General features: G+C 41.5%; 1 protein-coding gene across 1 annotated transcript in view; it reads right to left on the minus strand.

Moving 5' to 3' along the window:
- Nucleotides 1-166: 166 nt before the first annotated feature.
- LOC140455302 (cyclic AMP-dependent transcription factor ATF-6 beta-like) overlaps nucleotides 167-14,927 on the minus strand; it is a 103,188-nt gene continuing 88,427 nt past the window's right edge. The window contains exon 16 of the mRNA XM_072550067.1: nucleotides 167-12,570. Within this exon, the coding sequence (XP_072406168.1) occupies nucleotides 12,305-12,570 (266 nt within the window). The 3' untranslated portion in view covers nucleotides 167-12,304. The remainder of the gene's footprint in view (nucleotides 12,571-14,927) is intronic.

Here is a 14,927-nt window from a genome sequence, read left to right on the forward strand (position 1 = left end):
CAGTGACATTGACATACCCTTACTGTGCGACAACACGGACCCTACCACAGTACTACATGGACAGACCTCAAAAGACATTGACAAACACTAACACACACACACACACACACACACACACACAGTCAAATCAGAGCACACCAATCTGTGACCTCTGAGATTAAGAGACTTGTTTCGCTAACACCTTTATTAAAAATGCCAAAATTTTACATCATGTTTCAGAAATTAAAAAAAATGTTATTTACACAAGAAAAATCTAATACACCAGACATTTGCATAGTTGACAGGATCAGACAAATTCTTACATACACTCTTGGCATCACCGGACCATTTAATTCTCACCGCTTGTCTCTGCCTCTTGCATACATGGGCTACTTTTGGAACAAGGTTGTTGATGTACATGTTTTGAAGATCCTTTCTCTCAGCTCTCCTGCATAGTTCACACTGCTGCCCAGCACAGTGAGTACCAACATTAAGAAAGCTGATACAATTCACTTTAGCAATCTCATATTGAGCGGTCTGACAGCATGATTATACGGACCCTTACCCTTACTAGAACACAGCACCCCCCCCCCCCCCCCCCAACACACACAAAAAAAGTCTCGTCAAATGGGTTGAGGTCGTCTCAGCAAATCCAGCACAAAATCTCAATGAGGTAAGCTTATTTCTTAAAAGGAAAAGGGCAACATATGCGAAAGGACATTCTTATTCTATCACACTAGGCTTGCGGTCCCTTTAGTGACGAACACTAAGTGGTTATTTGACATGTTGGAGATGATGAAAGTAGGTGGTAAGGTTCCGTTTATTCGTACACCCTCATTCTGACGCTGCATAACCGCAGGGTTTTGGTGATTTGGGACGGGTGGAGGTTGGGGATGGGGGCGGTGTAAGCTTCCAGGGTCACATCAGGATGCAACTTCTTAGTCAAACTGGACATGCTGGCAGCAGATAACCCACACCAGATTTACATACAGACTGGGAGCAGAAATAGACCATCTAGCTCTCTCGATCTTTGTCACAAATGCTGCTAGGGGCAAGTCAGAAGGGGAGCTCGGTGTTAACAGATTTCTATAACTCGTAAAATGATTGTGGAACAGCAACAAACAATGGATTGAATCATAATTCATGTTCCTGAGCCAACTCCAACAGCAAGTTGGAAAATGCTGTGCCAAAGCTGTAAAGAGCCCTGCTCTGAGCAAACATTGAGTAATACACTGAACAACACACCGTATATCCTTAGAAGATTAGGCAATGAGCAACATTGAAGGTTAGTACAGAAAGTGAATTCTGGATTGAGTGATAAAGAGGGATTGGAAAAAGGACTTTGAATAGAAAACAACAGCTTGCATTTGGAGAGTGTTTACAACCTCTCAGAATACTCCTCAAAGGAATTATCAAACATCCCACACGTATTAGGGCAAGGGACTGAACGTTTAGTCAAAGAGTTAAGATATCTTACTGGAGAAGAGGGTTAGTGGAGAGAATTCTACAGTTGAAAGTCTAGCTACAGGTATAGTTGACAATACATAGGGAGATGGGAATGAAGAAATCAAATGGGATCGCACCTACAACAAAGAGGACCAGAGGGGCAGAGTGGTTGTCATTACACTTATAATCCAGAACCCCAAGCTAATGTTCTGGGAAGAACATTCAATGGTATCGAATCGCATTAGGCAAATAGCAAAATTTGAATTCAATACAAATACGAGAAGAAACAACTAATCAATAGCTATCATGTAACCATTGGCGATTGTCGTAAAATCCATCTGGTTCACTAACATCCTTTATCATTCATCTATGGGAAGTGGGTGTCACTGGCTGGTCAGCGTTTATTGCCTGCCCCTAACTGCCCTTGAGAAGGTGGTGGTGAGCTGCCTTCTTGAACTATTGCAGTCCACCTGTTGTGAGTTGATCCACAATGCCTTTAGGGAAGGAAATCTGCCATCTTTACCTGGTCTGGCCTACATGCAATTCGAGACCCACAACAATGTGGGTGACTGTTTGCTCTGAGGGAAGTTATGAGGAATAAGCACTAAATGCTCACCTAGCCAGAGACACCCATAGCCTGTGAATAAATAAAACAAAAAAGCCTAATAGTAGGCTGATTAAAACTGGTGAACAGTTAGTCAGGAGGAAATCAACACACAAAAAACAATGTTTTGAAATGACCTCCTGGGTCCTTTAGTCAAGACAAAAGCCTTAGACTCACTTAGATCTAGCAGTGATGTTTGAGCCAAACAGACTTACAGAACTGTAACAAGCACATCTCAATGACTACAGCTACTTGTGTTTCTTTCTGTACCACACCCCCATTAAAACTGTCAGCAGGTGTTACATTTCAAGGGTACAAAGCATCAGAAAAAGATGTTAAGATATCAAATCATAGCACAACTGTTCATTGATAATCAAAAGAAAATGAAGAGGAATTGGAAGAACGTACAACAAGAATCCAACATATCAACATGGAGGAAAAACTTACAGGCGTCACAAGGTTTTCTTGAAAGCCTGTAAGTAAAATGTTCATTAAAACTACCTGAACAGCCTTGGCTGACCAAATCTCAAAACACCAATTAACAGTATCGCCCATTTTCTCTTCTTGGACTAACTATGCTTGAATACATACAGAGTGTAGGTAAAATACATTAATTTCAAGTACCTGCTTGATCAGAGTGAAACAACAAGCAGACCAAAAGATTGAAATTGCTTGAAACAAGGACATGTCACAGACCAGCCGATATGGGAACCGGAGCAGCAGGCTGCAATATAAAGCAGCTATTTGCTTTCAAGTACAGTTGTAGCCATCACCCTAAATCTCATCAGACTCCTGCAACAACAGTCTCAACTGAGTCAGGCTTACTCAAAACCATTTCTAAGGGTGCCACACCAATATTAAAGACAGATAAACTGCATCACTTATTTGGTTGGCGGTACACAGCTTCAGCTTTGCTGTAAAAAGACTTGTGATGTGTCTTGTACTAGTCAGGACAGAATCGCAAGACTACCAAATTTCCAAAGGGAGGGGAATGAAACTAGAATTTATACTGTCTGAGAACAGAATGTCCAATGGTTTGAAATTGGATTCTGCTTGGTCAAAGAGTTGCCATTACCTCGAGGTGAATGTACTACGCAGCCCATGCTTGCCCTTTAGAATTTTGGCAGCTTTACAGTTCTGACCTAATGAGAATGAGGCAGCATACCTGATTTTGCAGCAATGATTAATTATTTGCACAAGAATTTGATCACTTTATTTAAATGCAGCTTCAACTACAGCAAGGTTCCTCTGTGCACCAGTTTCTCCTTGGGTTTCATGAAGCTGCTGTTGGGGCAATGGAAGAGGAATGGAATTGGATAAACAATTGCAGTTGGGTTACCTTTTGATGGCAGAGCCTCCTAACATCCATTTGAAAAAAGGGAATGTGAGAACAGCTGTTAGTTCCAGCCTTAGTTACAAGCATGATTTTCTTTTAAATTGAAAGGTGAAACCTGATGCAACATTAGTGCATTCTCACCTGCAGAATAATGTCACTGACACAATGACTGTAATTGAATCAATGGTGTTAAACAAACAGGCTGGGCCTCAAGACTTGAAGTGGGATGGGGGAAGGCAAAAATGGGAGTAACAATGACATCAAGGAAAGCAGAGTAACAAGTTGGTGCAAGCAGAGTTGAATATACACCAAACTAACAATGATCATAGCGTGATGTAATGCAAAACAAAGGCAAGTCTGCCATTCATTTTTGTTCACTCCACCAAAGAATGCTGCAGCACACAGATCATTTGTCGACCATTCCTGGTGTAGGTCTTTGAAACAGCTCTCCAGTTAGTGCCAATTCTAATGCTTGACCAAGCTTTAGTGTATTTGCCCTCAGTTCCTCTTAAGCAGTATTCATTTTGCTCTACAATGCCTCTGTGGGAGTGATTAATGATATTAGTGTCACCTTATAAATGCAAGTTGCTGGTGACTTCTTTCACTATGCTCCAGCTATTCCTTCCTTTCAAATATTTATCTAATTCTCTCTGGTTCCTTTGCAAATTACCTTATTGTCTCTAGTGGCCACTGGAAATCTTCTGTACGCTATCAAAATCCTTTATGATTTTGAACAGTGATCGACACTCCCTAAAGGACTGGTGTTCTGGTAGACGCTGACATGCCTGTGATCGAGGAAAATGTGTAGGGCGGCCTAGCCAATGCAGTGCACCATCACTGAGACTCAACCTTTCTATAACAGAAATTATAAAGATTTGGTGACAGCAACTTTGACTGAAGTAGTCGACAATAGTATAGACAATGGAGAGGTGATGGCCCAGTGGTATTACCAGAGTATTAATCCAGAAACCCAGGGAACGCTCTGGGCAGCAAAGTTTGAATCCTGGCACAGCAGATGGTGAAATTTGAATTCAATATTTTTTTTAAAAATCGGAACTTAAAAGCCTACTGATAACTATGAAACATTTGACAATTGTTGGAAAAACCCATCTGGTTCACTAATGTCTTTCGAGGAAGGAAACTGCCATTGAAAAGGGACCTAAGGGTGCTGCTTGTCTGGAATGACCTACCAGAAGGAGTGGTGGAGGCTGCTACAATTACAACATTTAAAAGGCATTTGGATGGGTTTATGAATAGGAAAGGTGTAAAGGGATATGGGACAAGTGCTGGCAATGAGACTAGATTAATTTAGAATCTCTGGTCAGCGGGGATGAGTTGGGCTGAAGGGTCTGTTTCCATGCTGGACATGTCTATGACCATCTGGCCTACATGTGACTCCAGACCCACAGCAACGTGATTGACAACATTTGGGGATGGGTTGAAATGCTGACCCAGTCAGCAACACACTCATCCCATTAATTAATTCGAAAAACTGGAACATTGGACATGATGGCATATATGCATGGAGCTTGTCATCACTGATCTAACATATGACTGAACCATCATAAATGAGGTTGTGATACACTATTGAAAGGTTATTTAGCTTATTCTTGAACTCACTCTTTTTGACGTTAGGCACTTTTCATGTCCATATGGTCGAGAAACATCAGATCAATAACATCTGAATCATGCACTCCAAATGTAAGAAAAGTGGCAAATATCATGAATATAAACGTAATGGCATACGACCAGCTAAACAACTTGCAGCCTATGCATAATCAATTATGAACTAACATTGTCATCAAGAATTGGCCTGGGCCATACAGAAGCAGTGCTACACAATGACAAACAGCTGGAGATCCTAAAATCGATGCAAAGCCATAGAAGCAAGCTTACAAATGGACAGAAGAAGAAACAGCTTCCTCATCTCAACTCTGGCAGTATTCTAAACACCAAACCCTCCAAACAAATTTCTGATAAACACAGAGTGTTGCAGAACATCCAAGTGGCAGCCCAACCACTAATGCTTAATGAGACTGGCAAAGATTGTTGGTCTTAATGAAGAGAACAGTACTCAAAAGTTTATTGTCCAGTCTGCAGCTCTAAACACTGGGACATTGACTAAGCTCAAGACTGATTAAAAAAGAATGGTGACTCTAAAGTCAGAGTGCTTGTTTTAGGGCTCGTAGACAGCTTCACCACTTACTAATGAAATGGAAGTGAATTGCACAGAACTACTCCCAGGCTATTAGAATGTAGCTCAAGAAAGACTGAAAATTAAGGAGGGAAAAAAAATATAGCTGTGAACAAATGTCGGGCAAGGAAAAAAGATGAGAGTCAAAGAAACACAAATGCTCTATGAACATGAAAAGTGTCAAATAGCTTGGCAGATCATAAGGGCACCAGCCATACTTTAGGTCAACTTTCTAAAGAGGAACTTCAACCCAATTTCAGCACCAAACCTTCAGAGCTGACCAACAAGGCAAACCTTAATAAAATGAACACAGTCCTCTGGTTAAAGGGATGACAGTTAATTGGTAGAGTAGATGATTCATACAGGAAGAGGTCAACTCAAGCATCATAGAGATGGACCCCAAGAGTGAGGCAGGTCCGAACGGAATGAAACTGGATGATATTCAAAATATTAACAATGGAGATATCACACGGATGCTTCAACTCTTGTCCTGGTGTTAGGATCCAGCATAGTTCCAGACTCCCTTAAAAAGAAGTGAACAGTCCTGATTCCAAAGACAGAAGACACTGAGCACCTGAGAAACACAGATAACTGAGGCTCAGCACATTTGGCCCTATATTACTTTCCCTTTTTGTAAAACTAGGACAAGGAGAGTCAGTGGTAAAATGGATATAAACCCGACACTAAAGCAATTTTTGTTTTTAGCAGCATCCCCAGGATGCATTGAAAACATTGTAGTCCTGGAGAAAATCAAAGGCACCAAACAAAATAGGAAGGGACTCAGTTCCTGTTGTCCATTTTGTGAAGATATTAACTTGGTAGGACATAAATTTCCCTCCAATGAGCGTCTTCGCAAAACAATAGTACAATTGATCAGTGACCAAAAACACATGACAGAAATCATGGATAACTAATTGAAAACTGACCCAATTAATACTGAAAAGTGAGTAAAGGGGAACTCCTATTTCTGATACTCTTCAACATTACCTTGGATCCATTATTGTGCACCCTGGAAGAGTGGGAAGCTCAGGAGTATCTATGATGTTAAACAAAACAGAAGAATTAGTTGCTTCACCGTGGCAATCGCTGATAATATTATGGTGTTGAATGACTCTCACACCAGTATGATGAAGAACCATAGTCCAGGTGGTTTGCAACTACACTGATCTCAATATCACTTGCAAAGATAAGACTTTGTATAATTAACAACAGACCTGGTCATTGAAAGAAGTAAGTAGTGAATATCTTTTTTCCAGGTGAGACAGACAGATACCTTGGTGCCCAAATTGATCCATGGGCCAGCATCACAGAAGTTGATTGGGAGAAGTTCAAGAACTGGATTGCCAATTTGGATTTGGCTGCTCTTTGTTCAATTCAGAAAACTGAACTCCTCAGAACACATATCATCCCCAGGATGTGTCATTATCCTTACAGAAGAAACCCAGAATACCCTGCACAAACTTGACTCAGTCATTGGCAATGCCAAAGTGTTTCACCATCTCATGCCATATCTGACCTAGAGTTTGCCAAAAATAAGAACAATGGATCAGGTTTGCCTAAGCTCGAGATACAAGTCCCACTTGCTATTATTCGGAAATGCCAAGTACTCGAAATATCCTGTGATACAGACCTCTGACATTGTGAAAAGAGTATGATAACTTAAGGTCCTGAAGAAGATCAAGACTTTCGGACCAAAGCAAGAAAATTCACAGTAGACATGGAGGAGTCCACGAATCACATTGGTCCTCAACCCATTAAATCAGAAACAGTTACTGTGACCAACTACGTGATACAGAGACATTGGCAAATGGCCAAATGCTTGAAGAGCCAAGGATCGAGGATCAGTTATTACAAAAATTATTTGATCTCAATTAAAACTTTTGACAATATCCAATCAACAAGGTTAATGAATGGATTAATAATTAAATTGTCTCTATATCTGAATAGGACTACTACTGAGACAGACTGTACATGCTGAAGGTGTGGCATGGCTGTAGGTATTCACTGGAAACATTAGAATATCGCAGGGATTTGCCCATTCATCAAAAACACATGAATCACATTCCATAACAACATTGTTGCCAAGTTACAACAATAAGTTGGAAAGTAAGGATAGACAATATACATTGAGCCAGGGCTAAACAACAAGAATTGATTGCCATAGAAAATAAATAGGATCTTCAAGAAAAACCAAGTCATCAGAGTCAATGATGTCCCAGTATGATTTGAAGGCTGTAATAAGGCACTGGAAATTATTTAGAACAAAAAAAAAGTATTAACACCTGGGCCAGGAGACCATGGAACTGGAAGAGGTCAACCTGCTCACTTCAGCTTTGTCATGGGCACTCAAGGGAAACTGTTCAAACTGAACAACCTCATGAGGTTCCTTGGGATTCAAAGGTTTAAGTCTTTCGCTCAGGATGTCTTACACTTAACCGTAGCCCTAACACTGGAACTTCTATAAATTTTCAGTAACAGATGAACAAGACAATAATTACAGTCCAGTTTTTCACCAGTATAACTGTCACTGAACCTTTAGTGCCAGTTGGAGGATATTGTGTGGCACCATGATGGAGGCTTTTAACTCGGTGGTGGGTGGATATTTACAAAAGTGCAATGGCTTCTTAATGTCATTTAAACACTTCATTTTTAAAAATATTCTCCATTTGTCATTTGTTATATTTCAGCACTTTTATTGAGAATTAATGCATATTAATGTTTCTCTGTATTTAATATGATAGAGTAAGATTACTGGTGGTGGGCTAGTGCAACTAGGATAAACAGGGGGTTCTCAGTTCTAGATGCCCATTGATCGAGAATGCCCATTGCTTGGTGAATTAGTTCTTTTAGACTTTCTGATGTGACATATCTGCCCCTTCCTCTGTACACCAATAATTCCCCCCTAAAGCTTGGAATACATCAATGAGTGACATTCAGACCTGTACCTTTCCGAGTGACCCCAAAATAACCAAATACCTTGTCATCTGATGGAAGGAGAATAATCCCATCTTCTCCAGCCAACAACTAACCATTCTAATCAGGTGGCAGTGTAGGATTAGGGCAGGGCTTCTTGCACTGAGGCTCAAGCCTGGAATTCAACACCCACAAGGGTGATGGAAGCAGAGGCAATTGAAGATTTAAAAGGGAAATCAGATTGCAAGAGAAAAATCAACATTTAGGATGACAGAAAGGGAGTGACACTGAGTGGATCGCTCTCTAGAGAACTGGCATGTATTTGAGGGAGTAAATATCTCCCTTCTGTGCTGCAATGACTCTCTACACTGACAGAAATTGCACAACCTTTGTCCCATGGTAGCAGGCTGGATTCTCTCCAACTTGCATTCACTAAGCTTTAAATGGCAAAGTGCTGCAAGAAGCAGGACAGAAAAGACACTAGCAAATGAAAATAAAATCTCACTACATTGCGTCATGGAAAACTGTGCAAGTAAAACTCTTCAACTCAACGAGAGCTCTGCTTGTTCAAACCTAATCACAGCAAGAAGCTTAGGCCAGAAATATTAACCTTGAAGAAGGTGCAGCTAACCAGAACAAAATTAGGGCTGAGGAGGTTTAAACTAGGAGGACATTCACCAGGCTTGTATTCTCCTGAGTAAAGACTGAGGCATTATTTGATTGTTGGGAGTTTACAAAAACACATTCATAAGAAAGATAAAGAGAAACCAGTTCCTCTGGTTCCAGAACAAGACAGTTTAACCTTAAAATTCACTGAAAATAGGAAAGACTTGTTTATACAATGTGAAACGCCCTCCCCCAAAAGCCTGGGAGCAAGGTGAAGCTAAGAGGAAATGATATGACTCTTTGTTGGGCATGTCCTATTATGGGCTATGGAACTGAGCACAACAGAAGGAGTTAAGATACAGATCAGCTGATATCTAACTGATAGCAGAACAGTTTTGAGAGCGGAGTGTCCTTTTCCTAGGTAAGATCTGTAGAAAGCAGCAAGCTATTGAAAAGAAAAGGATTCTCGAAGGAAGTTTTGGTGTGCAGAAATTATTTTTTAGATGTAAATTAATCCAAATTAAGGCTGTGCCATCTTAAAGGCAGGAGTAAAAGCAGGATGTAGGGACGATGGAAATTTGCCATCTGTCCCTCAAAATGACATATTATTTAGTTCTTTTAGACTTTTGTGTGTGACAGGTAGCCCAAGGTGAGTGGGTTAACATTGCTCACTCTTGTTGGAGTCAGAAGGTTGTGTGTTCAAGTCCTATGTCAGAGACTAGAACTCAGTGTCTTGGCTAACAGTGCTATTCTGAGCACTGTCAAAATCTTTTGGTCTTTCAAAACCAAAACAAATGCCACAACACAGCTACAAGTGCAGCAGGGGTAGGTTGAGCCTTGATGGCCTGACCAACACAAAACCAGTTCTTTGCTCAGTACTGCTGCTTGCAGGAGCCTGCAGGATGCATATTAGCTGTCTTTCCTGTATTACAATGGCAGTTATATATGAGGGGGGATGAAAGAGGTTTGGTAGAGTGCCTTGGGAGGTATGGAGGTTAAAAAAACACACTGTATAAATGCAATAAACTCCTTCTTCCTAAATAATGTACAGATCAGCTAGAATCTAGTTGAATGACCGAACAAGGATGAGTTATTCAATGGCCTCTGCTTGCTCCTGACCCAAAAGGTCCAGTCTTCAAGATATTTCACTGCTGTTCTGTAAACCTACCAGCAGCATTGCTGGAGCTGCAGCACATTGAAATGCAATTCCTCCTGCACTATGTCATTAATTCAATTCCTGCAAAAGATCTGTCAATACACACTGGGGTCCCAAACCATGTATACATAGGGAAAAAATGTTTGCTTTCGATCACAAAACAATCTCAAACATTGACCAGCTTGTGTGATTTTACTTAAGCACTCTTCAGGAGTCTATCAATAAAGGCAATTCATTGACATATCTAGCATAGAGGAGGAGAGTCTAGCAAAAGGCTTCTGCATATTTCAGTTTCAAGTCTAATGGAAAAAATTTTGAGAGACTGAGTGAAAGATACCACACAAAAAAAAATCAAATTAAATAATAAATTATATAATTTTGTACAAAAAAAATATTAGATTTTGTATGTAGACACAGGTCAGCTAACAACTTGGGATGCCATCGTAATGGTGGGTCATTGCTCAGCAACAAATTCACAATTGATGGTGGGTTAGACAGAGTTTTAGTTACACGTTGATGGGTTTCTGCACTTCACTCGGAAGTGGTGGGGTTGCTAATCACGTGAAATATTCTTGCCACCTCTGACTTGCTATTCTGTGTAACAGTAAACAAATTAGACAGCCCCTGGTGGGGGCACCGTAACAAACCGAAAAAAAAAGTCAGAAAATGGTTGGTCGTTAGATTGGCTCCGCCTCCTATTTCCTTCCCATTGGAATCTTTTGTGAAACTGTGAAATCCAAATCACATCAACGCCACTTCAAATACAATGAAGCTAGCAAGCCTCACACTGCCCACACAACCTCCCACAAATGAAGCAAGGACCTCAGCTTTATGATAGCAAAAATTAATGCTTGATGATTCAGAACATATGAAGGCAAACAAAAATCAAACTATAAATTGTGCTGAACCTCATGTGGGACACAAGTGCTCAAGGACATACACACACACACACACGCACAATTATCAGTTAACAGAATGACAACATAATAGAAACCCAATCTATGTACATTCCTGAACATTGAAATTCTTACTCTGTACTACACATGGTAATAGAGCCAGAAACACAACTGTGGTGAACATTTTCATTGGAAAGCAAACAGATCAGGGATAATGAACAGTGGTCAATTATAGATTTCCACTTGGGTGAGATTAGAAATGGTTTGTTGCCATCCCAGGATAACTGGACAGAATCAAGTAAGGAACAGATCATTGTGACCAAGTCATTACAGTGTAAACCTGAACCCTGTGATAGCCAAACCAAGATTACATAACAGATTTTCGGATATTTTCTATATATACACACACAGTTTATGGGGCAAAAGTCCAATCTGATAAGTGATGTTCCAGCTTGTGGACTGCTCAGAGTTCCAGCAGTGAATATACAGCAAGCTGTGCTGGAACAGACCATCTGCATGCTGTAGAACTGCGACACAGCTTCACATTCAGAACAGAAAGAGGGAAATAAACAATTTGCATAGTGCAAAAGGAGTAAAGGTAAACTCACAAGATTTGCATGCAATTTGTCAGCACGGTGGACCAGATGATCATTGCTAGTTTGGTCTTCCCTAAAAAAACCGTGAAGTATTAGCCCATATTCCCAAGTTTAAAATTTTAGATGCAGAACAGGCCTGAAAAATATTTCACAGTAGTGGTAGTGATAGTGGAATTATAAGCCATTAGTGCAGATCTGCACAACTTCCTGGGAATGTGGTTTTCACAATTACCAAAGATTCGTGTGGAGCCACAGACCTGGGAATTTTAAAAGCAGTAGGTAGCGTGTTATAGCTTTCCAAGACAGGAAGATGGCGAGCACAGTTTGGTCCTTGTCCCTTTTACAGAAGCTTGAAAGCAAATCAGAATCTTCCTTCATGTCCCCAACACCACCAGGTACCAGGTTTCATTTGTAACCTTAAAGCAGAATCATCAGGTCATCACAGGAGAAGTTTGTGGAGGGGAGGAGGAGGTTGGGAACGACAACAGATGATAAACATCTCCAATCCTTCAATGATTCTTTATCCTTCCTGGTGGGTGGAACTGTAAAACAGGGCACAGAGCTAGGAAGCACCAGAACTACACTTCACCGTCTTCTGTCGTGAGGTACAGTGGGTCCTTGGTGCTTGACGCAGAGACAGGAAGGGGTTGGGGCCGTAGCCTCCTGGCACTGGGTGCCCTGCTGGCGTTGCTGTGGGGATGGTAGGAACCCGTGCCATTGTGCTGAGGCTGCCGGAGGGAAGGAGGCACCGATGAGCTCTTGATCTGGATAATTCTGGTGTCCATCACCTCGCAATCGATCTGCATCATGACTTCATAACCCCGAGTGGTGTTGTGCAAACTCTCTGTGGAACAAACAACAGAGAACGCATTAGGTTTGGAGAAATACATGAATAAGAAAATACTGCTTACTCCATGTCAAATCTTAGACAACCACGGCACTCGGCCCTATTATGCGCTTCAAATCAAGCCACTGATGATCTGCATGACAACTCACATTTACCCACCTTGATTCCAAAATTTTCAACAGTCTCCTCCAAAACTACCATTCCCAGTTTTGAAAATTTTCAGCTGATTTCCAGCCTGTATGAAAAGGATTCTTGCTTTCCACTAAATAATTCATGATCAGCTGTGGTTCAGTAGGAAGTACTCTTGCCTCTGAGTTAGAAGGCTCAATCCCAATCCAGAGACTTTGAGAACAAAAATGTTCACGTGCAACACTGGAGGATTGTGGCATCGTCAGAAAGACGGTCTTTCAGATGAGACACAATTTGTCCGCTAGATGTAAAAGATGAGCAGGGGAAATTCTCCCCAGTGTCCCGGTCAATATCTATCCCTCAACCAACATTACATAAGGGTCACCTGACCTGAAACATTGACTCTGCTTTCATTCCACAGATGTGCCAGACCTGCAGAGTTTCTCCAGCTATGTATTTTTGTTTCAGATTTCCTGCACCCACAGTTCTCTGCATTTTTAAAGAAAATCTCGTAGCAGGCAGAGCTTGCTACGCATAAAGTGGCTGCCACATTACTTCAGTGATCATATTTCACTGGCAAAGTTGGTCTGAAGTTTTGAGAGGTACTATCAACTGTCTTTCTCCAGAGGGAGCAAATTAGAGAAAGCATAGTTTATGTAGTTCCAGGGAAACAAAGTACAGCTTTTATTCTGGGGAGAAGTTACATCGACCACTAGGTTGAGGTCATCTGATGCAGTACAGACTTTCTGGGTGAAGGATTCATGCCGGGCCACAAATAAACCACTTTGAAGGGGCTTAAATACAGTATTGCGTTGCTGAGTTGCATGCGAACTGTTGCATTGAACCAAGATGTCCATTACTTCTTGGATGGTCGTGCAACACCCTGCAGTCACCAAGAGAACCCCAGGTCACATTAGGGCTTCACTGCAGTGATGTCACTGACGTAATGTAGGAAATGTAGCAGGGAGAGTTGGGCAGAACAAGATCCCACAAACATAATTCTACCTTTTTGCCACAAGTGATTTTATTGTGATGTGTGCATTGGCTCCAGAGTACTGGGAGGATTCCTCTGCATTTCTTCAAAACAATGTCATGGGAGGCAATGAGTAGAAAGCGAAAGCTTAACAGTTTTATTTGAATTTTATTTGCGCAGAGTTGCAGGATGTAATTACCTCCTGTTGTATCTTTTCTTATGACCTGTCTTTAGGCAATCATTAGGAAACTGGCGGGGGGGGGGGGGGGGGGGGGGGGGGGGAGAGGAAGAGGGAGAAATCCTGGGAGGTTAGGCAGAAGAAGAACCAATCATGATTCTTGCAGAATGGACTAATTAGCCTTTCCTGACTGCAGAGGTCGATTGCCACCCTTGCATACCTTGTCTGTTGTAGAATCATAGAAACAACAACATTGGAGGAGGTCATTCAGTCTATTGCACCTGCACTGGCTCTCAGAGTGAGCATTTGGCCTTGGCCCTCACACCCCCCACCTTTACCCATGACCATTTAACCTCCCCCCACAGTTTAAGTATCTGCCAGTTCGCTTGCAAAACTAACAATCGGCTGCAACAACATTTGATGCCCCAGATCCCGAGAGCTCAGTGAAAGGATTGCTCATGACCCGCCCCACGAAATGTGGCCAACAATCTGAAATCACTTCCTTCTGGCAATTGAGTCACTTGCTCGAGGGAATAGAGATTTGCTGTTTGTGGACGGATATCAGGATCACTTAAATGTGAGGCACTCTAACAAAGGGAACACTTCCAAAGCTAAAGCTAGGTAACTTCTGCTTTGAGTTGCTGACAACATTTTTAAAAAAATTCAAAACATCTTTGCTATTGGGTTACTGATTTGTGCGAGTCCAAACACCCATGCGTTTCTGGCATTTACCGCCCATCACTAAACAGATCACAGATTTCCACAGTCACCTGTACAACAAAAATGCAGGATTAGATTGCAATGACAGCGCTGAGACCGACAGCTGCCTGGAGCCCAACACAAAGGGATGCTTTCACAAAACAACCTCAGTAAAAACAGGGAAAGAATTGCAGTTTGAGAGCAAATCCTGCAAAATTTGAGGATCTGCTCCAAGAATGCAGAGGAATTATGAACGTCTTCAAGCACATAGAGCCCTGCATGTCAGCACAGGTGTACACAAGTCCCAGGAATCTGCCCCACAACACTGCCGAGACGCTAAAAAGAAGTACTGCTGCAGAGGAATGAGCGGAATAG

This window comes from Chiloscyllium punctatum, chromosome 30 (assembly GCF_047496795.1).
Source record: "Chiloscyllium punctatum isolate Juve2018m chromosome 30, sChiPun1.3, whole genome shotgun sequence".
NCBI lineage: Eukaryota > Metazoa > Chordata > Chondrichthyes > Orectolobiformes > Hemiscylliidae > Chiloscyllium > Chiloscyllium punctatum.